At 38.0% G+C, this 25,773-nt stretch overlaps 1 protein-coding gene across 4 annotated transcripts in view; it reads right to left on the reverse strand.

Moving 5' to 3' along the window:
* The window catches only part of EIF2AK4 (eukaryotic translation initiation factor 2 alpha kinase 4), a 96,924-nt gene that overhangs the window by 15,195 nt on the left and 55,956 nt on the right, over positions 1-25,773 (reverse strand). For all 4 annotated transcript variants that reach the window (XM_063089125.1, XM_063089126.1, XM_063089124.1 and 1 more), the window contains 13 exons: positions 24,677-24,731; positions 24,069-24,148; positions 17,709-17,810; positions 16,122-16,175; positions 13,473-13,709; positions 11,942-12,017; positions 11,383-11,504; positions 9,043-9,092; positions 7,904-8,072; positions 6,731-6,847; positions 5,121-5,186; positions 2,055-2,219; positions 1,482-1,616 (listed from right to left, as the gene is read on the reverse strand). In XM_063089125.1, coding sequence (XP_062945195.1) covers positions 1,482-1,616; positions 2,055-2,219; positions 5,121-5,186; positions 6,731-6,847; positions 7,904-8,072; positions 9,043-9,092; positions 11,383-11,504; positions 11,942-12,017; positions 13,473-13,709; positions 16,122-16,175; positions 17,709-17,810; positions 24,069-24,148; positions 24,677-24,731 — 1,428 coding nt within the window. The remainder of the gene's footprint in view (positions 1-1,481; positions 1,617-2,054; positions 2,220-5,120; positions 5,187-6,730; positions 6,848-7,903; positions 8,073-9,042; positions 9,093-11,382; positions 11,505-11,941; positions 12,018-13,472; positions 13,710-16,121; positions 16,176-17,708; positions 17,811-24,068; positions 24,149-24,676; positions 24,732-25,773) is intronic.

Below are 25,773 nucleotides of genomic sequence, written 5' to 3' on the forward strand. Positions count from 1 at the left end.
TGGGAAGCAGTAACAAGGCACCCCTTCCACCCTGGGAGTGTCTAAGGGGGCTGCATGAGGAACCTGGATCTTCACTCCCACCAGACAGCAGCAAGGTGCCACCCTGCCCACACTGGTGTGGAATCAGAGGAGGCCGGCTAAGAAAGATCTAAAGCTGTAGAGTCTCATAACATAATATGTCCTGGATACAACTGAAAATCATTCATCCTACCAAGAACTGAGAAGATCTCAGACAGAATGAAAAAGCTAGTCAACAGACACCAGCACCAAGATGACACAGATATTGGAATTATCTGGGGATTTTAAAGCAACTGCCATAAAAATGCCTCAACAAGCATTATGAACAGGCTTGAAACAAATAAAAAAATAGGAAGTCTCAGCAAAGAAGAAGATCAAAACAACTCACTGGATGGGCTCAGCAGAAGACTGGAAAAGACAGAGGAAAGAATCAGTGAAACTGAAGATAAAACAATAGAAATCACTCACCTGAGTAAGAGAAAACAGTAAAGCAAAATGTTCCAAAACCTCACAGACGAAACAAAAGATGTAAGATTTGTGTCACTGGAGTCATAGAATGAGAGGTAAAAGAGTGTGAGACTGAAAAAAATGTTCAAAGAAATAATGCCTGAAAATTCCTCAAATTGGCAAAAGACATAAACCTACAGATTTAAGATACTAAGCAAACACCAAACAGGATAAATCCAAAGAAATTCATGCCAAAACACATCATAATTTAATTTCAACCAAAAAACAAATAATGTTGAAGGCCTCAAGTGAGAAACACCTTTCCTATAGGGGAAATAATTCAAATAATAGTGGATTTCTCACCAGAAACCAGAAATTTTGGATAAATACAACAGACTTTCTTTTCTTGAGTTTCTAAAATTATATTTCACAGTCAGCAAAAAGTTTAACATTGTTTGATGTGGATCTCAATGTATGTAGAGGAAAAATTTAAGACAATTATATCATAAATGAGGCATGAGGTAAAGGAACATAAAGGAGGTACGGTTTCCGCACTTCATTTGAGCTGATAAAATGCTGACGTTCGCAGATCCTTGTGGTAATGGAATAGCTCCGCATCTTGATTGTGATGGTGATGACGGAATGTACACATGTGATAAGACGGCACAGAACTATGCGCATACATTATACCCATGTCAATTTCCCGGTTTTGATATTTTACTACAGTTATGCAAGGTGTAATTACTGTAGAAGTTAAATGAGTAAAGGGTTCATGAGACCTCTCTGCACTATCTTTGCAACTTCCTGTAAACTTATAATTATATTTTAGAAAAAGTTTAAAAAATTACAAATGTGGCTCACATTACATTTCTATTCCTAGATGAAAGATATAGAGGTATCCAATTATATTACTGGTTCAATTTTTTGGTGTAGGTTTGAAAAATTTCAAAATAACAAGTTGAGGAAGAAATAAAGCCAAGCGAGAACAAATAAACAAATACAGGGGAAGGCCTCACCAGCAGGTCATATCTGCCACCAGCAGCAAGGATCTCAGGTATAGCCCTCTGCCTTCGTCTGATGAAGGCCACAAACTGGAAGATGATTCCATTGTGCTGCTGGACCTTGTAAACCAAGCCCAAATTGATCAAGACCTGTAAAGTGAAATGCCACACGCATGTGTCAAGTGCTTCAAGATTCAGAATGTGGAATACAATGCTGAACATGCTGTTTTCCATCAATAGCATCAGAACAATCTATTTAGCATAAACAAAATATTCAGTAAGATCTGGCACAACATCTGTTTAACTGTAGCCTGCCAAGCAGGAGAAACTCTGCTGTCTTCCAGAATAACCATCTCTCTGAGGCTAACACAATAAGAACCGCTGCATGATAGAAATCAGATGCTTATAAAGAAATCCTGATTTAAGCCAAAATTATTACCAGATAACAAATGCTCCAAAATATAAAAAAACTGAGTATTTTTCTGGAAAAATCAGACACTAATAGTATTAATGAAATAAACTCATTACCCCCTTGTGCTATTATTAATGCTACAAATATGTAGTGCCATTATCAAACAGTTGCCAAACCTTTATGCCAAGTTTCTTCAATAATCCAACAACTTCCTCCAGATCTTTTAAGCCATACTTCACCAACTGGGCAACACCTGTTTTCTGTTTTATTAATGAATTTATTGTTGGCATTAGATCTTGCAAATCTCCCTTCTGTTCAATAAACTTGTAGAGTCGACACAGCTAGAAAGCAAAGAGGCACAGTTAGATGCCAACCCACAGCAGGAGAAGATTGCCTTTGCATTGTGTTTCTTACATGCAGGGGGACACAGCAGAGCTTGTGCCCCTCCAGGAGGGGGGATTTTGTGGTCAAAGGTGATTTTGGCCTTTGCCACAATTCTGACTAAGGAATATCTTTCCAACAACTTTAAAGCACCTTGCAGAAGTGCTTTAGACACATACTCCCAGTTCACTTCTATTCACACGCATTCACTCATGCATGGTTAATGCTGACCACAGCAAGGCAGGCTCTCGCACTAGCAGAGCCTCCATTATATATTTTCAGGCCAGGATTATTCCTCTCTCCTTGTCTCATTCTCATGAATTCCCATTAATATGGGCACACAGATGGAAGTGGGGACAGGAAGGCAAAGTCTGACTCGTTCTAATACAGAATGAGCTAGAAATTCCCTGCCTTCCTTTGCTTGAATAGTTCTATTTGTAGCCTTTGGATACTGTCTTCTGCAGGTAACCTCCTGATCCGTCCTTCTCAGACCCCAGCTCTCATCAGCTGTACCCATGGTCTGCCCCAGAAGAGGGCAGTGGCTTGAGATGATCTACCTGAGAGCCAAGCAAAGTCCCTGGCACATAGTAGGAGTAAGAGGAAATAACTATGATCCTAAAGCCAGAAAGAAAACTCCCAGGAATTAAGGTGGAAATTATTAAGGAACAAAATTATAGCTATTTTAAGACCACAGGCAAGCAAAACTGGTTCATCTATAAATTCACACAGGAAGACTAAGCTGAATGAACAATCAGCTTAACAGAGCCTAACATAATAGTTAATCATAAATAACTTATATTTTTTAAAAAAATCCAAAAGATGTTAAAATCTCCTATAATCTATTTACTATATTAAAGATAAAAATTTAAAACTTAAAATCATGTCTTTGATGTAAAATTTTTTTCTTCTTAGTAAAATAAAAAATGATTTCTTCTCAAATTTTAACTTTAAACTACCTTATTAGGAAACTACCAAAATAATGTCTTTGATTTAAAAAAAATTTTTCTCACTGGCCGGTTAGCTTAGTTGGTTGGAGCATGGGTCCAGGGTTTGGATCCCTGCACCAGCCAGCTACAAAAAAAAAAAAAGAGAGAGAGAGAAAATAATTTTTTTTTCTTAATAAAATAAAAAATGATTTAATCTCAATAAATTTTAACATCAAATTACCACATTAATAAACTACCAAAAGCACTGGAACCAGTATCACCAGATTTTGGTCCTCACCCTATCATCAACTAACTCCATGTGACTTTGAACAGATCACAACATCTCTTTGGGTTTTAGATGTCTTATCTGTAAAATAAGAAGACTGGGCTGGATATTTGAAACTCTTTTGCAATATTTCTACTACCTTTTCTAATATCCTTAGAGCTCTATTTTAAAATAATGAAAGTACCAAATGCCTTTATCAGATACTATTTTTCCATTTTTAAACTAATGAAACATATGACTTCCTATTAATGCTTAGCATCATAAAATGACCAGTGGGTAGAGATTTAGCAAAAAGAAAAGAAGCTGACATTTTACCAACCAATGCAGCTATCATGTGCAAGTGTGTGACATTTGTGAAACTTTGAAATATGACAGTTCAAAGAATCTTTTGGGCTTGAAACTTTTGGTACAGAATCACTGAACTAGACAGTATATTGAGCAGATCCTGTGTTATTTATACATGGGACTATTTATACACGTAGGTGTGTGCTGTGTACATGCTTAGAGTATATATAAATATTCTTCATATATGAATATTATGCTATTGGGTCACTTTGCATATAATTAATATCTCCTCCTATATGAAATATTTAAGATTTAATCTGGCTCAATTTTCAGCACTCCTAGTGCCATGCATCTAGTTTACTTTTCCTACCTGCAAATGGGTGACTTCTCTGAACTGTGGTTTACATGTACCCTATAAAAGGCAAATATATGCTGCGCATACGCCCTCCTGACTTTTTAAAGACCAGTATGAATTAAGAAGTTGAATGATCTCTATGGACTCCTCCACTTACCCCTCTTTATTTCCCCGGCACTCTGCCTGCCACACTGCAGGTGTCCAAAAGATTGAGTGACTTTGCCTGGCCTGTGTATAATCGTATTTTAATCTATCCCACATGTGAATTTTGCTGATCACCACAGGATCATGTAATTGAATGTCAGACCAGGGACTTGAAGGGTTCTGGGAAAGTTAAAGAAAAAGCCAAAAACTCTTATATAAATGTTTGGGAAAATGTACAAAATCCCTGTTGTCTTCTGTTGTTCAGCTACTCAGTTAAGTGTGGGTTACTGTGCCAAAGATCTGGGATCAATCTGATGCCTGTACAGAGAATATGACAACCTGTTTATCCCATAATATTTTCCTTATTGCTGATGGGATCAAATGTAAGATTTTTGGAGTAGGAAATGTACCAGAAAAAAAAGAGGTTCAGTTCAACTCACAGGAGTTAGATGACCTGAGGGTCAGGAGGGGAAGATAGTTAGAAGAATCTGCGGGTTCTGTGCCTCATTCTAGTCCCATATAATCTATTTCTGCAGAGGACAACTAGTACTAGACCTGTTCAGCAGGAAGCTCTGCCAAGCATGGCTCTGTAAGGGTGCAAAAGGAAAGTATCTGGTGATTGAGAAAGAACAGGATGATTACACACATCAAGAAGAAGCATGGAGAGGCAGTCTTTGATCATGGCATTAGTTTCTCTCTTCTCCTAATCCCAGAGGTTGCCATGGTACCTAACACTCGAGGGAAAAACTGCATCTGTGAAGTGGTAGAAAGTGCTGCCATGTTACTGCAACAAGAATTTGGTGACATTTTCTGGTATCACAAAATTACAGAGAAAGCTGTAATAACACCATTAGAAGGTACTTACACTATTAGAAGACAAAGCAAGATTACAAAATTTGGCTTCCACTTCTCTCCTTGTCAGCTTCTCTGTCTAATGCAGAAGAAAAAAGTTAACAACGAGACTCACTAAATCTGGCCCTGAACAAGATACAATTTCCAGGCTAATTATGACAATTAATTATATCCTTCATTTTGTACAAATTGCTCATAATTGTAAAGGACAGATTTAATCCTGCCATTAAAAAGTTTTTTCCCAATTCACATAAAAACCATAACTAACATTATTTTAAAATTTGAAGAACCTGACATAAAAGAAGTAAAAAGGGGAGAGCTGTACTTGCTGAGTGGTGAGGCAGCCCAGATCTGGACAGGTTTAACCAGTGCATTTCTGTTTGGGCGGGGAGGGAGTCATTTTGATCCAGGTTCCCCTGGTAAAAGCCAGTCTCTGACCATCTCATCCCACACTGGTGGATGGACTGTGGCTGTGGCTATGGGATATGAACAAGAATGAGCTGACGCTGCTCTGCATAATCCCTGGGGTTTCTGCCAGTGTCCAACTGACTTTATATTACATCTGCCACTGCCAAACAGCAGCAGCACATTGTGGGGAGGAAAAAACCACTAGGAAACAAACAGTAAAGTCTGGGTCCTTGATGTGTACTTATCAGATGAAAAAAAAGCTAGTTAAGCCTTTTGGAGTATAAAAGACAATATGCCATTATGGAGTTCCACTATTCCTTCTGCCTTAATCATAGACTGTCTCGCATGGTTAATTATTGAAACTCCTGGATGCCTCTTACTTATTATGAAAACAAAATTTAATAGGAAAAGATATTAGCAGAAATAAGCATTCATCTCCATTCCAGCATCATATCATGACACTCTTTTTTCAATGTTTCCCCTTCAGGCTCTGTATCTGTGCACGTACTACAAAGTAATAAATACTACAATGTGGCTAAATTAGGGAAGGGTAACTGGAGGTGCCATAGTCCCAGTCCCACAGAACGAAGGTGGTAAGTGAGGCTCCAGTAGAGGTTTAAGCTGCTGCCGCCCAATTTAATCAATGCCAGTCTATAAATGACTTTACTGATAAGCACAGGCAGGTTGGAAGAACTAAGTGCAGGGCATATTATCTTTTATTCTCAACACTAACACTCCATCTCTCAGCCCCTGCAAAGGAAGGACAACAGCACTGGTGTGGGGATGAAGTCAGTGCATCCACATAAAGAGCTTAGAACGATGCCTGGCACATGGACAGGGGCTCAATTAAGGTCACTATTTTAAAAATTATTATTGGCAAGTATCAGGACTGGTTACTCAGGGATTTCTTGCCTCAAGAAGTAGGTTAATAAAGAATTTTATTACCTTACAAATTAAATAAGATAATTTGATCTTTTAAAATTAGAAGTTACCCTTTAAAAAAAAAACCACCTTGGAGGTTACTAGTAGTACAGGGCTTAATACAGAATAAAAAGCTCAACTGTAATTAAAGCCAATTGGTTCTTTCACCTTAGAGTAATGAGGGAAGGAGATAAAACCCCCAATTCAGTTTTATGGTTGCATCAGTAAGAAAATAACCATGAACTATTACTATTATCATCCTTCGACGTCAAGTCAAGGTAATTAAATGCTTACCATGGCATCATACAGAATAACGTAGACTTGACTGAGTTTATCTTCTGGGATCCCACAATGTAAGAGTATTGCTTTCAATAACATGGTATGGTTCAAGTAAATACTGTAATTTCTCTCCTGGGACAGAGAAAAATTATGATTATTTTCATTATGAAATATAGGTACATGACCAAATCTGGACCTTTACCACCAATTTATCATCCTAACACAATGGAAGGACTGATGTTCAGCATATTGCCTTCTAGTTTATTTTTTCATATGCGTTCTTTTTACATAGTTTTAGTCAGAGAGTAGAATCTAATTTTACTGAATTACATGTGTCAAAAATACTGACTGGTCTTCAGCTAGGATAAAAAGCAAGAATCTAGTTCAATAGTAATTGACTTATAGAACAGGCTGGCCGAATACTTATCAGTACTTCTGCCCACATGAGTCAGTTAACGAGCATTCACAGAGTGGTGAGCTGTGTGCTGAGCTGGGTGCAATGGGGTATACGGAAAAGGGGACCTGTGGGCTCTGCCCTGAAAGAACACACACTCTGCTTGGAGAAAACAACGAACCTGACTCAAGGTTGTGTGTGGCTGTCCCATACCAAGAACTGTGAGAGCTGAGAAGAAAACACAGCCAACCAATCCATTAGGGAGCAGTCAGGCTTCCTGGGGAGAAGGGCCCAAACCACAGCTGGTAAAGAAAAGACTTTCTAGGCAAGGGAGCACTTGAACAACAGAGGCAGGGACCACAGGCATATGTGTCGGATGGTGAGGGGAGGCCTGAGGAGAGCAGGTAGCAGTCCCTGTAGTGTGCAAACATGGTGAAAAGATAAGTTGGGGAGTTAAGAGACTGGAAGTAGGAGGGAGCCACTGATGGTTCTGAACAGGGTATGAACATGTTATATGTATCCTAGGAATCTCAGCCGATTTCTTGCATTTTGGAAGAATGAATGGAGAAACAATACCTGTCCCCCAAAACAAAAAGCAGTTCCTGCTAAGGTAGAGGTAAGAGCCTAAGATGAGCCCTGAAAGCAACATTGTCAAACTTGTTTCAGTTACTTTAGGAAGATGAGATTCATTGCCAGCACAAACCGAGAAGCAGGTCTGAAGTTGTTGTGGCTTTGCCCACCACACTTGGTGAAGGACTCTAGCGGGAGTAATCTCAGAATGTTAAAATAAGAACCTGAAGTGCTGGAAACTCTTGGATGATTTCATAGATAGTGTAGATGATTTCAGCAGTGGGCAGAGAGCTGTTGGTGGTAGAAGTGACAATATCAAATGCACATTCCAGAAGTTCTTTGGGATGAAATCGATCTAACTTGCGAGGTCTGAACACACGTTCTATGCTGTATCTGGAGAGAGAAACCCAGATTTCTAAGGTCATTGTTTACTGGAAACCAATATGTATGAGACATTGTTGAATAAGATAAAAGATACATATATGAAAAAAAATTAATCAGTGGTATGATCAAGAGGGCTTAAAGAGAGATCTGTCCCAGAACAGCCTTGCCTTGTGATCTGGGTTCCAATTCCCAGTTCTGCCACCATTAAACCATGGGGCTTAAAATTTTTTTTTTTTTAATGTCTGAAATAGAGATGAAATTACACACAAAAAAATAATTTTACTTTTACTGATTGCCTTTTACACAGGAATACCACCCCTTAGGATTATGACTATTAATTGTTCACTTGTAGCTAGAATAAAAGCACATAAAGAGCTTTGATTTCAGTTGAAGAAAGGAGCTTTAAAGGAGGGTGACTCACTGACAACAATACTGTTCCAATATACGAAGATCTCAGTGTTCAACCCCTGTGGTATTTGAATGTACAGAAAACATTTTTCCAATGCTAAGTGCCTGGAGGTCCTCAGTGCTCAGCTCAGCATTCCTGGGTTTACTCTACTTCTCTACAGGCAGCTTTTGTTCAGTTACCTTATAGGCAATTTTCACACAGAGGTCATTGGCCATTTGTCCCTCCAATTAAATTTCAAAAGGGGTCAACAGTGACCAAAAACAGCCAGATGTTTTTTCAAAGCAACCATTTGTGAAAATAGTCAGTTATGTTGCCTGGGGACATTTTAGAAGGCCCAAAATACACTGCAGGAATGCCACGGTACCTAACTGCCACATTCCTTCCAAAGAGAAGGCCACCAGTCCTAGCCACCTTATGGAAAGGGTTACTATGGCTGGGCTTTTTGACCATATTCCAAGCTCAATACTTTGAACCCAGAATTCTTTACTGTGTAAGGATAACAGAAGATAAAACGTTCTTCCTTGGTTTCTTTCCTACATCTATCAAGTAGAACCCCCTACTGTTTCTTACCGTTTTAAATTCAGTATATTGTTTCTTGCCACGTATCTTGCAAAAGGGACCTGAAAAACAAAGTTTTAAAGGTCAATGTCAAGATGTGCCAACTACCACACTTCTCCCGCTTTTTAATAACAGCTTTATTGAAATATACCATATACTCACATACCATAAAGTTCACCCTTTAAAAATATGCAATTCAGTGGTTTTTAGGCTATTCACAGAGTTGTGCACCAATCACCATTCACACTTCTTGAAATGTTCCTGAGTGCTCTAGTTGGCAGTGGACTCCACTGCTACCCATCCCATCAACATTATATATATGGCGTTTCTTAGTTTTTTTATGTTTGGAAAAACATCACTTTTCCTTAAATATACTGTACTCTGCCAAATTAAAATCGGTGTAAGTTTATCTGGTTACCAGTGAACTTAAAAAAAGAAGTTATTTATGATAATGTAGTCAAAATGGGTATTATCTTTTAAGATGAATTTCCTGATTTTCCTACCAATCTCTTAGGAGAAATTCTTAATAACTACCCACAAATAAGAGTCAGAACTTATGAACTTATAAAACCATTGTCAGATTGTCCCAAGAGATCTGACATGGTATCATTGGGTCAAATTCTCACAGAGCACCTTTCATTTTTTGCGTTTGAGTCTCAGCTCACAGGAAGGCAGCTAATGTTTAAAAATCTGTATTTTAGTCTCCTAATATTTAGAAAATAAGAAACCAGTTCTAAGTCTAGCTATATAAATGGTTGTACTTTTACTCTCTCTTTAACAGATCCCAAATGTCTGATGTGCTTTTTATTCACCTTTACCTCAAAATAATCCCAATCCACTTTATTTACTATAAAAGAAAAACAGAAGCCAAGAATATGGAAGATATTTCCTCTTAAACCATAAGAGCAAAAACCTGTCCTTGCAATAAGCCACATAACACAGATATTAAAAAAAAAAAAAAAAAAAAGCCTTGATTCCATTATCTCCTCCAGAAAGGTTTGAGTTATTCTTTGACACTTTACTCTTTGGTGATACACACAAACTTGTGTGCACGAACATTCACATAAGTGAGAGCAAGTTTATACCTGCATACATATCAAGTGCAAACTTACTTTTTTCTTTTAGCTAACAATTTACCATGGATATTCCTACAGATCAAATATAGATATGAATATATCTAAAAATACATGTATTTTCATCTTATAGATCTAAATTTACATCTAAATATAGGTCTAAATTTTCTTTTTAATAGCTCCTTAATATTCCACAGTATTGATGGCAAGTGATTCAACCATTTTCCTATTGAAAAACATGAGATTGTTTTTAGTTTTTGACCACCATGATAATAGGGCAATAAACATCCTTTTAACGTTCATAAATTAATGTCTTTTTATTTCTTTGAATAAATTCCTCAAAGTGGGATTTCTAGTTCAAAGGGTATAGTATGTGCATAAAATTTTTTAAAATTTTATTAGAAACTTTCAGGTTACTCTTCTAAAGATTTAGCAATGCACATTCCTATCAGCAACATCTGAAAGTACCTATTTTCCTATATACCCTTGTCATCTCTGGATAATGATAATTTAAATATTTTTGCCAATCTGAAGGATGAAGTTGAGATACCTTTGCATTTCCTTATTAGTGAGGCTGAACAGCTTTTCAGGAGTTTATCAGCCATGTGCATTTTCTCTTTTGAGAATTGCCTGATTATATCCTTTGCTTGTGTAACTACTTATAAGTGCTTTCCGTACATTAGGGGTATTACACCCTTGACTGTCATACACATTGAGTGTTTTCCTCTGGTCTGTCATACAGTGTCACAGATGGCTTGCTAGTAGCCAATGCTATGTAAGTGAATGACTGGTAAGATTGTTGCTGTCAGAGCGAGCTCTGGGGGTCAGAAGAAAGCAAATATGGGTAAAACTCAGCACACCCAATTAGCAGACACACTTGCTTTTACAAGAATTTAATTGTTCTAGACGTTAACAGGTTAGGATGTTACTGAAGATCTAGACAGGAAGTAAAAAAACCAAACTACACTTATTTGCCTGAGTTGACCAGGTTAATATGTTATGGTCACTTGGCAGAGCTCAACACTGAGGTGAACATGTGGCACCTGCAACGCAGGGTTCCGGTTCCTACAGCCATAACTTGCACTATTAGCAAGATGGATTCATTCAGGGTCAAATGCTTACTTAACTCTCTAATGCTCTCACCCTTAAGAATACATTTCCTAAAGGTGACAGAATATAAGCCTGGGGGAAAATGACCAATAGGAGCAGTCTTTTCAGAGAGACACTATTCTGTGACGACATGGCAACAAGACTGTCAGCAGACTGTTTCCAGCCTCACCCGCAGGTCGAAAGGAAGCATCACCAGCATCCCGCTGTGGTCCATGAACAAGGCAGCTTCGTTGTGCTCGTATATGTGCCTATTTCGGGGAAGCAGTAATGGGGTACACAACTGGACAGCTCCTGTACCAAATTAGAAAAAATAACTAATCATCAGGTTCTCGTTCTTCCTAGCAGGCAACCTAAAATGAACACAAACCTGACAGTTAAGTAATCTGCTATAGGGACCATTGAAATCATCATCATGTTTTCTTCAATTTTCTAAATTTACAAATAGAGGGTTCATGTAGGGTTAAGTTTGTCAATTTAGTCTTTCTTCTGACTCCACAAACCGACTGTATCTTTTGTAAGAAGGTTGCAATATTAAAATCAGTTTCTCCTTAACAAGCTGAACTGCAAAACTAAGCTTAAATTTCACATGAGGTCAATTACTTGTAACTAAATTTAAAAGTAAAATATGGTTGTACTCAAATCCATTAACACTACTTTCTAACAATGAAAAGGAAAAAAACCAAAACACATCTTATAAGAAGGAATGTGATTTTTAAAAAAGGACATACCATGTCTTTTAAAGATGCGGATGATAGTGTCACACACATTTTGCTGTATCTTGGCTGTCCGGATTGAGAAGTTGCCCTAAAATAGGACCGATTAAAATGTCATCAAAACGGCTGGCCCGTGGCTCACTTGGGAGAGTGTGGTGCTGATAACACCAAGGCCAAGGGTTCGGATCCCTATATAGGGATGGCTGGTTAGCTCTATTGGGAAAGCGTGGTGCTGACAACACCAAGCCAAGGGTTAAGATCACCTTACCAGTCATCTTAAAAAAAAAAATTCATCACAGCTTAATCAAAGGGATCCCCTAAAATATTAATCTGTGGCTTGTAGTAGGCATTACATTGTTTATTCCAAGGATCAGAAAAGAGATCTGATCTCAACAAGTCAGTCCCTCTTTGAACATATTCAGGGAAGAGACCACATGTCTTATAGTATGTCCTGCTTCAAAATGCAAAAGCTAACCTTTCCAGCAGTGGGAAAGCCACCTGGGCTCAAAGTCCAAGCTTGTAAGCAAGTTGATACATGCCTTTCAGAGAGAGCTAATCAAACATACCTGTTCTCCCTAAGGATGCTTAGGGCTACCGTGTAGCAATGAACACCTGATGGCATCAGGGCCACCTCCCACAGATTAGGGTGATTCACTGAGGAAGTGGCATTTACATATTTTGTAAGCTACATGGCATTTACATATTTTGTCAGGAGCTTTCTTTTTCACTTTTTTCCTTAGTATAAAAGTAGTACCATTTCACTATAGAAAACATAGAAACAACAGATAAGCAAAAAGATAAAAACAGTCACCTATAATCCTGCAAATATGTTTCTAATACTGCCAGTCAGCAAAAAGTATTCATCCCTAAAATCTGTACTGATCTTCCACAAATTTTACCACTACTTCCTCTGCTGCTCTGTCTTGCAAAATTATATCACAGTTTAAGCATACAGAACATATAGAGAATATAACTATCTGTTATCTACCTACTCGATTTCATCAAGTTGTAGCATTTTGCTATATTGCTTTAAACCATTTTTTTTTAAAGAAATAAAACGTTAAAAGCTCCCCAAACTGGTAACCTGGCTACACTTCAGAAACCACACAGGAGCTTTTAAAGGGATTCTTGAAGTGCCTCACACCTGGAGATTCAAGCCACCAGCTATGCCATGGGGCCTGGGCATCTGCATTATCAGAGAGCATCACAGGTGACCTGGATGTAGAGCCAGCACTGGGAGCTTCACTACTATTCCATGGGGATCTGAGCTGGTTGGATGTTTTTGGCTCTGGGTAGCTGGGCCAGGCATCAGTCTCTAAATGCACTTTCTCTCTTGGGTGGGTGGGGAGGGGGATGGGTAAAGAACTTCAAGTAAGTGATTAAAAGAGTGGGTCTTTCTAGGATAATGCATATGCACACATTTTACATGTACTTTTAGGGGCTTTACGGACCTCAGCATTAAAAGAATCCATGAGATAGGAAGAACTGACTTGATCCTTTTGTGGACCAGGTTAAGCTTTCTTCGAGAAGCATGGTGAAAGCCCACCTTCAGGATGTCACTGTCGTAGGTGTAGTCAATGGCGGGGGAGATGCGCTGGGAGAAGATCTGGGCCATCATGGTGCGATAGGCTTTCCCATCCACATTGGCCAGGGTGTGGTGCAGCACTTCATGGAGCTCTGACTCCTCCATCTGGGGTGGGGGCAGCAGCTCACTCTTGAGCAGTTCTGTGGCTGTGGGCCTTTTTGCTGGATCGTGGTTCAACAGCCAGGAGATGACAGATTTCTATAATGAAAAGCAGGCACACACCGATGGGATGCAACAGACAATGCTCAGGAATTCTCCTGACAATGTGGTAGTCAGTTCAGGTCAAAGAAATGACACCACACATTTTTTTTTTTTTTTTTTTGCAGCTGGCTGGTATGCAGATCTGAACACTTGACCTTGGTGTTACAAGGCTGCACTCTAAATAACTGATCTAACCGGCCAGCCCTGACACCACATTTCTTGTACTTAGTTCGTGCATTTTAACTGGTATTTCAAAAATCTCTGAATGTCATTTTTTCCCTGCACTCTGTTAAGGCCACAGAGTTGTGCAACAGTGCAATATAAATTACATATTTTTTAAAAGGTGGAGACTGTTTTTATATTTTATGTCACAACCAAAAAAATCCTCAACTCAATGAACACACAGAAGCAGAACTTAGGCCTTATAAACACAGAATATTGTATAAAAAAGATGTAAGAACATAAAACAAATAGCTTTACATGACTAATTTCAGTAGAAATTGTAACGCATAGTGACTACTGGAATCCTTAAAGCAATGTAAAACATCTTATTTTTATTTTTTCTCTTCCATTTATGTTATTTGTATTGACACCAGTCCTTGAATTCTCTTGATCCTCGTTACTCATTTGTTATACCTTCACAGCTACTACTTCATTAAGAAGGGAACCATTTGAAAGCAATATAAACCTCTGAACGGTTCCTTAATGATTCTTAATCCTCTTGTTTATAAGGATTTATAAGGAATTAGAGGAATATTTGAGATCAGAAAACCTGTTTTTAGATGAACCTTATTAAGCATTTTCTAATTATGTATCTTTAAAATGCTCCCCACCCTGTACTCTCCCCTACTTAGCGGGGAAGTAAAAACAGGTAATGACTTTTTGTGTAAAGCAGAAGTTTTATATTATAAAGAAAGGAACTGACTTGATACAACTTTTATGAGAGTTATGCTAAACTGGTAAAAGTAATAATACTGTATTCAGCACAATAGACCCTGTTATACTGCTAAATTTCTGTCCATGTCAAAAATTACATTATACTCAGTCTATAAGCATTTTCTATGTGGCCTCCTTTTGGATAAAAAGGAACAATTGTGATGTGGAAGGTGTAGTGGTTGTGGTTTTGTTGTTCGGTGTCAATTTTATATAGCTCATATTCAAATGCTCGAGGGTACCTAATATCTGATGATAGGAGAACAATCCCCATTGTGAGAAATGGTTTCTACAACTGCTTTCATGTTTGTAGTTTAATTAAGTTCCTGGGCCACCGTAGCTGTCAACAGGTGAAAATACTGAATGAGATTGACGTTGTCACAGGGTAAGGCTATGAAAATATGAACATATGAATGTTTCCTTATGATGCCCAGAAACACAGAAAATTCAGTTCACGTAAATAATAGTAACTAAAAAAAGTAGAAACAAGACTCAATGTATTTTCTAAAGGTTCTTCACTAATTAAATAGATGAGGTAGAATGGGTCCCTATGGCCATAAATATCATGTTAAACATTATCAAATTACAGGATGTTAGTGCTAATATAAATAAAGAGGTCTTAATCCCTTTATTTTGCAAGTGAGGAAAATTAAAGTCTAGAAAAGTTAAGCAGCACATCCATAGATATACATAACCAATAAACAAGAAATAGCAAATTAACACAATATTTGTTTCTGTTTTCAACGTTAATAATGTAAATAAGTGACTTTGCCTCGTTTATAATTGTCAATAAAATTCAGTTTAAGAAATAATCTTCCAGATTACAACAGTATTAACCACTGAAGTTTTCGCCAAGACAAACGCTGGCACTAAGAAGAAAGACACACTAGGGCATAATACACAAATTTACTAGTAATTATTCGTTCACATTAGCTGGATGCCAATATTAGCCTATGGCATGAGTTACATACACACACACACACTCTCAAGTATTTATGGTATATAGGATAAATTAATTCACTTTAAAATACTGTAACATCACATTGTCTAGAAAATGTAACCCTTCCCCCACAATCTGACCTACTTCAACCACAAAACAGAACAAAATTATAGTTTTAAATTACATATTTTTTTCTTAAAGTCCCAAGCTTTATCTAAAACAATGAGCTGTAAAAGCATTCTTTTTTTTTTTTTAACAGCTAAGCAAAGGGTACAAACAGCACTTCAAAAGCACAGTGAACCACACAAAAGAACCCTATGGTCTGTTAATATTCTATGCCAGCCTTGGCATTTTTATGGTGTATTTCAAGTCTGATAACATTTTAAGTGCTCCATCTTTTCATAGTTTTTCCTACATTGTTCCCAGGACACAAGAGAATGAGTAGCAGAATATTACTAACTGCAAAAGAAGGAAAATAGTAATTAAAACCCAAGACTGAAGACATGGTGATTAAAGCTTTGTCACCAGAAAATTACCTGCTTTGTATGCTCTCCCTCATCGAAGTCTTCTGGAAACTTAGGCGAAGAGGGCTAAAAGAATATTATATTCAAATCAGCAAGTGCTTGGCAGACTGCCATTGTGAAAGTATTTATTCACCATTAGTAAGAAAATCAAATACAGAAATAAAAATTCACTAACAAGGAAAGACTGAGGTGATACATTTTTGAAGTCCAATGCTCATTCTTCCAAGTACATACATATCTAATACAGACTTTACCCAAATGACAGCCTAGGTTATAGAAAGCACTTCATCTGAGGCCAAAGTACTCAAAAATCTAATGGTTTCAGAGAAAGACAAAATAGTTTTACTAAACACGTGGATGAAAAATGGCAAAAAAAAACCCCAACACAGAGAAAGAGAAAAACATTAACACTAAAGCCTCTACCTCCTGAAAAGTTCTTACCTTTCTGGTAAATAGAAACTCAGTGATAACATTAACTTTAGTTATTGACAGTTTAGATATTCTTGAAATGAGGGAACAAACGTGAATTTCAGACTAAAGGAAGGCTGTTCCTCAGGAACAAATCACCTAAGAGCACTCCAATCGAGGCAAGGTGACAGTCACTTTATTTACTTTTATACTTTATGAATATAGCTGTCCATACCGTATTGGCAGTAAAATACTACACTGTTTTCTAAAATCTCTAGAGGAGTATTCTTAGTTACAGTGTATATGATACGACTTAATGAATACTCCTGCTTTGTTCTACTTAGTAAGGAAGTTTCTCCAGACCTCTCCCTCATGAACACGGGAATCTATATAATCCTCACATGAATCTTACTCTCCACTTTCACCTTAATGCTGTTTTTTCATGGGCACCCTTGACCTCACACAGTCTAATTCCCTGTTAGCTCACATAATCACAGAGGTAAGGATTAATCCCAAGAACACACATGGAAATTCCATCGGGAAAAAAAATTCAAGTGGCTGATATTTTTCTCTAGCCATTTTCTCATTTTAACTTCTAGCCATATGGTTTTCTTCAGGTATTACTATACTAAGTCAATTCAGCAGGAATCTTTAATTTCTAGAACTAAATATCCATTATCCTTATAACCCATTCCCACTGCTTTCTTTAACTGTATTTATATCATGCAAATATTTCTGGATTCTTCCTTGGTTTTAAAATCAAGAGTAAATCTCTCAGAATAATTTTTTAAAAGTAACTATGCCCTAGGAATTTCTCCAAGTAAGATATCCCCATGACAAACAAAACTGGGGTACGTTTCTCATCACTGGAGGTGTGTAAGCAAAGGTGGCTTTCCACCTATTAGAAATACAGAAGAGAGACCAATAAGATCCCCCCACAGTGCTGACAGTCTTTCGCTACCAAAACTGCTATTTTAAGAAGTTAAGTGACTTCCTTTGCTAAGAAAAACTTTTCACTGGAAATGGAAAAATTGGTAAGCCAGGCATGTCTCAGCAAATAAGTCATTAAAATTGAGTAGGACAGCCTCTTCTATATTATAAATACCAGAAAAATAGCCTGCCTTGAATTCAGAGCTCCATGCTAAGAATCAGTTTACTGGAAATTTAAGCACTAAAATATCTGATACATACATCTCTGAGTTGGTTGAGAACAAAGATCCTTTCTGAGGCCGTGATCATGGGGTGATAGGACATCTCAAAGAAGATAATTCCCAGGCTGAAGAGATCCACTTTCTGGGAAGGAAAAAGAATTGTATTTAGAGAGCCATGACCTGAAAGTATAACTTACCAGAGAATTATAGACAAGCATTGTTAACTAGAACAAAGTTTGTGTAAGTGCAAAACAAGCCACACTAGAAAAATATAATGATTGTTCTAAAAAATTATAGGTATAAAGACTAAATGAGATATTTTATATTTAGATCAGGATAAAATATTTGGCATGATTTCTCTCAACATTTTCCTTGAAAATTAATTGTAACTGCTTTAGCTACATACACAGACATAGATAACCACTGGCTGAAGACTGAAAATAATGGCTAAAGAGCAAGGACAACCAATATTTGTCTTAAGAATTTGCTTTGTTTTACATCTTCACTAATTATCTCAAAAGATGACGATGGTGGACTAGATGGTCCCCAGCATCATTCTCCCCTACAACTGATCAATTTACAACTATTAAAAAGCAAAGACTGACAACCTGGGACTGTTTGAGCTTGGGGGAAGAGGAAGAGAGACCTGCAGAGTTTGTGAAAATTCACGGCGAGAGAGAGAAGGGACCACTCCAACCATTTTGAGCTCTGACCACTTCAGGGCCAGCCTGGCGAGGAGCAGGAAGAAGCTGCAGCACGTGGAACAGGAGCCACCAAAAGCTGCAGCTGAGCCTTTTGTGTGCAGTCACTTGGAGTCTGCAGGGGAGAAGGCACCCTCGGAGTGCACCTTACCAGCCCACAGGCCAGCAAGACCACTAACAGGGTTCTTCTGGACTTATACAGGAATGAGGAACTGCAGCCAACCAAAGAAAGGAACCACCAGAGGCTGGTGAGTCACCGCAAGGGACCTGTGCATGGCCTGACCCACGGGAAGCGATAGAGTGTGGAGGGCAGGCTGTCCCACATGGGGCACACTGGGTATAGTGTGGGCAGCTAGTCTGCCTTCCCAACAGCACAAGCCCACTCAGTGGATACTGGTCAGGGCAATAAAACTGTGGAGGGTGCAGTTTGCTGGAAAGACTCAGTCCTGGACCAGACTTTCCACACAGCCCACGTGTATCTGGCCTCACTAGATCTGGAAATGATTAAAAGGCCAACAATTAAAATCTGATCACACAAAAATCTTCTCCAGAGAATCAGAAGCAAAGCAGCAACAAATTAATTCCAGTGCAGAGTTTAAGTGGCAGTGATAGCTAATAATCCACTCCAGAACTGGGGAAAAAAAACCCCAAAAAACCACAGACCGGAGACAAAGCTCTGATGTTAACTAATAAAGGTCTAATACCACTGAAGAACACAGAAAACCTAGAAGAGGTAGCAGCCTCCTCAAATGTCCAGGCATCAATGTAAACACACAAAGATCAAGAAAGAACAGAGAAATATACCACCAAAGGAAACAGAGCACCAGCAATGGATCCAGAGAAACAGTGGATTTACGAAATGTCTGACAGAGAATTAAGAATAACCCTCTTAAGGATGTTCAGGGAGTCACAAGAAAATACACATAGAAAATTAAATGATATCTGGAAAACAATCCAGGAGGAGAATGAGAAACTTGACAAAGGAACTGAATCAATTTCAAAAAAACAAATAGAAATTCTAGAAATAAAGAATACATTATCTGAACTGAAAAACTGGACAGAAAGCTCCAACAGCAGAGTTAAACTGAAGAAAGAATCAGTAGGCTCAAAGACAGAACATATGAAATTATCCAGTCAGAAGAGCAAAAAGAGTAAGGAAAAATGAAACAGAAATACAGCAAACATGGGATTCCCTCAAATGAAATTATCTCTACATAGCTGGCATACCCAAAGGAGAGGAACAAGGAAGAGATATAGAAAGCATATTCAAGAAAATAATGTTTGAAATTTTCCCAAGTGTGAAGAAAGATGACAGCATCCAGGTACAGGAAGCTCAGAGGTCGCCAATCAAACTCAATCCAAGGAGGAATACCCCAAAGCACATCATAATCAAATTATCAAAAACAGAAGACAAAGAAAGAATAGTGAAAGCAGCAAGAGAAAAGAAACATAACATTCAGTGGAGCCCCAATACATCTCTCAGAGGATTTCTCAGTAGAAACCTTACAGGCCAGAAGAGAATGGGATGATAAATTCAGAGTGCGGAAGGAAAAAGACCATCAGCCAAGAATTCTGTATCCAGCAAAACTAACCTTCAAATACGAGGGAAAAATAAAGTCTTTCCCAGACAATCAAAAGCTAAGGGAATTTATCAACACTAGACCTGCTTTACAAGGAATGCTAAAGAGAGCTCTTCAATCTGAAAGAAGGGACACTAAGGAGCAGCAAGAAAACACTTGTAGGTACATAACTCATTAGTAAATAAGTTCACAGACATCCTCAGAATACTTCAGTGTTGTAAGGGCGGTGAATAAACTGCTTACATCCTTAGTATGAGATTAAAAGACAAACTTAACAAGACAGTAATATATACAACAACCCATACAAAAGATGGGCAGTCTTAAAAGATGTAACTTGAAACAATAAAATGTTAAAAAGGGGGGGGATGACAACAAAGTGTAGAATTTGTTTTTTTTTTCTTTTTCATTAGATACCAAAGTTGTTATTAATATAAAATAATCTGTTATAACTATAACAGGTTTTTTGTAAGCCTCATGGCAACCATACACTGCTACAGAAAACTATTCAACCACAAAGGAAGACACTAAGATTGGAAAAAAAAGGAAAAAAAGATCAACAAAACAACGAGAAAAAAAGGAACGAAATGGCAGTAACAAGTCTTTATACGTCAATATGACTCTAAATGTAAATGAATTAAATGCCCCAATTAAAAGACACAGAGTGGATGGATTATAAAACAAGACCCATTAATATGCTGCCTACAAGAAATCACTTCACCTATAAAGACACACATTGTCTGAAAGTGAAGGGATGAAAAATGATATTTATGAAAATGGAAACCAAAAAATCAGATAAAATAGACTTTAAGCCAAGGATAGTAAAAAAAGATAAGAAAGATCGTTACATAATGATAAAGGGAACAATCCAACAAGAAGATGTAACAATTCTAAATACATATGCAGCCAACTCCAGAGTACCCAATTATATAAAGCAATTGCTATTAGAGATAACAGGGGAACTAGACTCCAACACAGTAATAGTTAAGGATGTTAACACCCCACTTTCATCAAAGGACAGATCATCCAGACAGAAAATTAACCAGGAAACATCAGAATTAATTTCTACTCTAGGCTGATTGGACCTAACTTATATATAGAATATTTCATCCAACAGCTTCAGAATATACATTCTTCTCAGCAGCTCATGGAACGTTCTCTAGAATAGACCATATGTTAGGTCACAAAACAAGTCTCAACAAATTTTTTTAAAAAATGAAATCATATTAACTACCTTGTCCAACCACAGTGAAATACAACTAGAAATCAACAACAAATGGACACTAGAAACCACACAAATACAAGGAAATTAAACAACATTCTCCTAAACAATGAATGGGTCAAAGAAGAAATCAAAAAGGAAATTAAAAAATTCCTGGAGACAAATGAAAATGAAAACACAACATACCAGAACCTACAAAATACAGCAAAAGTGATTCTAAGAGGGAAGTTTATAGCAATAAATGCCTACATCAAAAAAGAAGAAAGACTTCAAATAAACAACCTCACATTATGCCTCAAAGAACTAGAAAAATAAGAAAAACCAAACCCCAAATTAGTAGGAGAGAAATAACAAAGATCAGAGCACAAATAAATGAATTAGGAATTTTAAAAAACCACAAAAGGTCAATGAAACAAAGAGTCGGTTTTTTGAAAAGATAAACAAAACTAACAAAGGTAAACTAACAAAGAAAAAAAAGAGAGAAGACTCAAAATAAGAAATGAAAAAGGAGACATTACAACTGATACCACAGACATACAAAGAATCATGAGAGACTGCTATGAACAACTACATGCGAACAAACTGGAAAACCAAGAAGAAATGGATAAATTCCTGGACACATACACCTTACTAAGGTGGAATCATGAAGAACTAGAAAACCCAAACAATCCAATAATGAGTAATAAGATTGAAGCAATAATAAAAAGTCTCCCATCAAAAAAACCCACCCAGGACTAGGTGGCTTTACTGCCAAATTCTACCAAACATTTGAAGAAGAACTAATACCAATTCTTCTCAAACTCTTCCAAAAATTGAAGAGGAGGGAATACTTCCAAACTCCTTATACCAAAACCAGAAAAAGACACAACTAAAAAGAAACTACAGACCAATATCCCTTCCATAGAAATACAAAGAATCATAAGAGAACACAGATGCAAAGATCCTTAACAAAATACTAGCAAACAGAATCCAACACATTAAAGAGATGATTCACCATGTTTAAGTGGGATTCACTTCAGGGATGCACAGATAGTTCAACATATGCAAATCAATAAACATCATATATCGCATCAACAGAATGAAGGAAAAAAAACATGATCATTTCAATAGATGCAGAAAAAGAATTTGATAAAATCCAACATCACCTCATGAAAAAAACACTCAATAAATTAGGTATAAAAGGAATGTACTACAACACAATAAAGGCCATATACAATAAACCCACCAATATCATACTCAATGGACAAAAATTTAATCAGTTCCCCATTTTTAGACACTGTTATTTTTCATTGTTATAAATAATGCTGTGATGAACCCTTTTTATATCAATCTTTTTGGATATCCCTGGTTATTTCCTTTGGATAAATTTCTAAAGGTAGAACTGGCCCAAAGGGGCAAGCACTTTTAAGGATTTCATGACACTCCTCCCAACTGACCTCAAAAAAGATGACAATAAGGTACCCTCCCACACACCATGGCAACGCATCTCCCTGCACCCTCATCGGGGACTTAGAGGTCTGTTTCAATTCTGTCACTGTTCAATACTCCCTTGTCAGAACCAAAACCCAAGCTGAGTTTCTGCTGCAAGCCTGAGGATCTGCTTTGATGCAAATTGCCTGCCTGATATATTTTTAAAATTTAGCTCTACCCTCTTGCCCTAAGTGATCTCATTCAGTCTCGTGGCTTTAAATCCCATCTGTGTGCTGATGACTCTCAAATTTGTACCTCTGACCATTCCTCTGGTCTCAAATCTTGGGTCTTTTAACAATAACAACCTACTGGACATCTCTAATTGTATTTCTCATCAGGCATTTCAAACTAATATGCCTCAAACTGAAGTCCTGCTATCTTTTCCTCCTTCCCCCTCTGCCTTTCTCCAGGTTTCCACACCTCAGTCAACTACTCTTCACCCAGGTGCTCCAGGCAGAAACCTAGCCCTGTACTTCTGTCCTTCCTTTTCCTCACCCAACAGCCACTCCATTAGGGAAATCTCACTTCCCCTCCTGTATCCGCATACTTCTCTCCATCTCACTACCACCACTCCAGTTCCAGCTACCAGCCACTCCACCTGGACTTCTGCAAAGCCTCCTGGCAGCACCTAGAGTGAACTCTCTTGCTCAACATTCTTCAGTGGCTCCCTGTGCACTTCAAATAAAATCCACATTCCTTATTGCAGCTAACCCAGCCCCACATGATCTGACTCTGCCCTCTTCTCCAGCTTCACTGTGTGCCTCTCTCCCACTGTTGCTCACTACACAGAGTCACAATGACCATCTTTCTGACTGTCTTAAATGTGCTAAACTATCTCTCACCCGGGGGCTTCTCTTTATGCATGCTGTTTCCTCTGCTCCACAACTCTTCCCTCCCAGGCATGCTCCAGCCCCCAACTATGTGTGGCTTGTCCCCTCTCATCCTTTATCCTAAATGTCACCCTGTCAGGAGACCTTCTCTGGTCAGTCTAAAGAAGACTGCTCTCTTGTCACTTGACTCCATTTCTTTTCTTCTTAGTCTTTAACACAATTTGTGATTATTTCTTTTATCTTTTACTTGTTTATCATCTGTTTCATCCACCATTGGATAAGCTCCCTGAGGGCTAGGGCCACATCTGCCTTATTCACTTGACTGCCTTGTTCCCTGTGTTTCCAAGACCTTGCCCAGGGCAGGGGTTAGTTCATATATTTGTTGGGTGGCTGGACAGATGGATGGACTGTAAACTCCCAGTAGCAACAAAACCAGTTTTAGTCACTGGCTTTGGGCATCACATGTCCTGCCTGGAGTATGAATGAGTGAATGTTCCTGACTATTTCAGCTGGTAACTAAACCCCAAATGCTGTGATCTTGATGTTTTTACTATTACCTCACTCTTGAGACCTTTCCTTTTCCCCCCCAAAATCCTGTACCTGGTTATATGCAGATTTGGTGCTTCCTTGGACCTCTGGGCTTACATACAGAGCAGTACCAACCATCCCAGTCAGATGACCTGTGTGGAGAAAAACAGAGGGAAAGCTTTCCAATAATAGGACTTATACATAAGGCAAATTAAAAAAAAAAAAAGATTTAAAAGTGAGGCATGATCTATTAACTGTCCGTACTACTCAAAGAAAGAAGCACCAAGCATTTCACCAAATGATTAACCATAAGTCACGTATGGCCACACACTCTGTCCCACACAAGAATGTCTTTGCTGATGCGGAGGAGAGGCAGTGCCAGATAAGACCCCCAATGGATCAGGTCATGAGGTAACCTCACATTACCATCAGGGGTTAGACAAAGTGCAGCTGTCTACCCATGAGAGCCAATTATTCTACCCACTGCAGCTCTATTTTCAGAAGAACAATACAGTTGAAAGGGGGGAAAAAAGCACATTTAAATAATTTGGTTAATTTAATGAATAACTAAAACTTGCTCTAGAATAAAATCCTGACAAGTGAAAAGAAGGTTTCAGGTTAAGGAATGTTGTGGTCTGCTTTTTAATACACAAACGAAATATACAGTCTTCTGGATTTACCTGAAGAGTCTGATTTAATCAAGTGATCTGCCTGATCATCTTGTTTGCTGTCAGCCTAAAAAAAAAGTCAAATATCAAATTAAAATGTTATCTTATTCCACAGGAATGTCTTGTACATTTCTAAATCAAGACTGACTGAAAAAATATCACATGGAGATCAGAATAATTATAATAATGCTTTTTTTTGAAATTAAAAACTTGTTTAGTTAATTCAGTAACGCAAGGCTCAAAGGCAACCCAATGAAATCAAGAGGAGGAAGTGCACTATACAACTCTGTCTTCAGGACAGAAATGCCCCAAAGCTTAAGAAACCAATTTGTTTTAATATTGCAAATGCCAAAACAGAATCTACTCACTAGGAAGAGTAAGAGTACATTAGAAGCAATAACAACAAATCCATCTTTCTAATTTTCCCATTGCTGTTACTATGTCTGGGTCAATTTTTACTCTTCTTTCCTAGATGCTAGTCACTAAATCTGTCCCACTAACACCTCCTAGGCAACTTCACCTTCCTCCACTGCCTGTAACAGCGCTGTCGCATGCAGTATCCTAAATCACTGTTCTTACAACATCACTCCACAGGTTCCTACTGCAAGCACCACCACTGATTATAGCAACTTCAATATTCTTAGTGCCAGATACTGTTCCAGGTACTTTACCTGCATTCTTATTTTATTCTGCTGATAGCTCTTTGAGGTAGGTACTAGTATTAGGCACATTTTACAGACGGGGTAAATTAAGAGGTTAACTAATTTGCACAAGGTCCTGACACAAAGAAGTGGTAGAGATAGGATTCTGGTCCCAGTCAGTGAGACTCCAGAGCCTGTGTTCTTATCTACCTCCCTATACAACAGCCTTCCAGACATCAAATTAAATTCTTTAGTTTGGGGATCAAAAACCCCATCATCTGGCCTTCCTTAGTCTCAGCATACTCTTCCACAACCCCACTGTTCTGGGTAGAACCACGTCCTTACTGTTCCTCTTCCACCTCCCCCTTCTCTACTCCTCCCAACCTTCACCTTCTAACTTAGTTTCTATGGTTCTCACCATTAATCCAAGTCCAATTTTCCTTCTTTGACCACCCTTGGAATTTACAG

The sequence above is a fragment of the Cynocephalus volans genome, chromosome 3 (assembly GCF_027409185.1).
Source record: "Cynocephalus volans isolate mCynVol1 chromosome 3, mCynVol1.pri, whole genome shotgun sequence".
In the NCBI taxonomy this organism is placed as follows: Eukaryota; Metazoa; Chordata; class Mammalia; order Dermoptera; family Cynocephalidae; genus Cynocephalus; species Cynocephalus volans.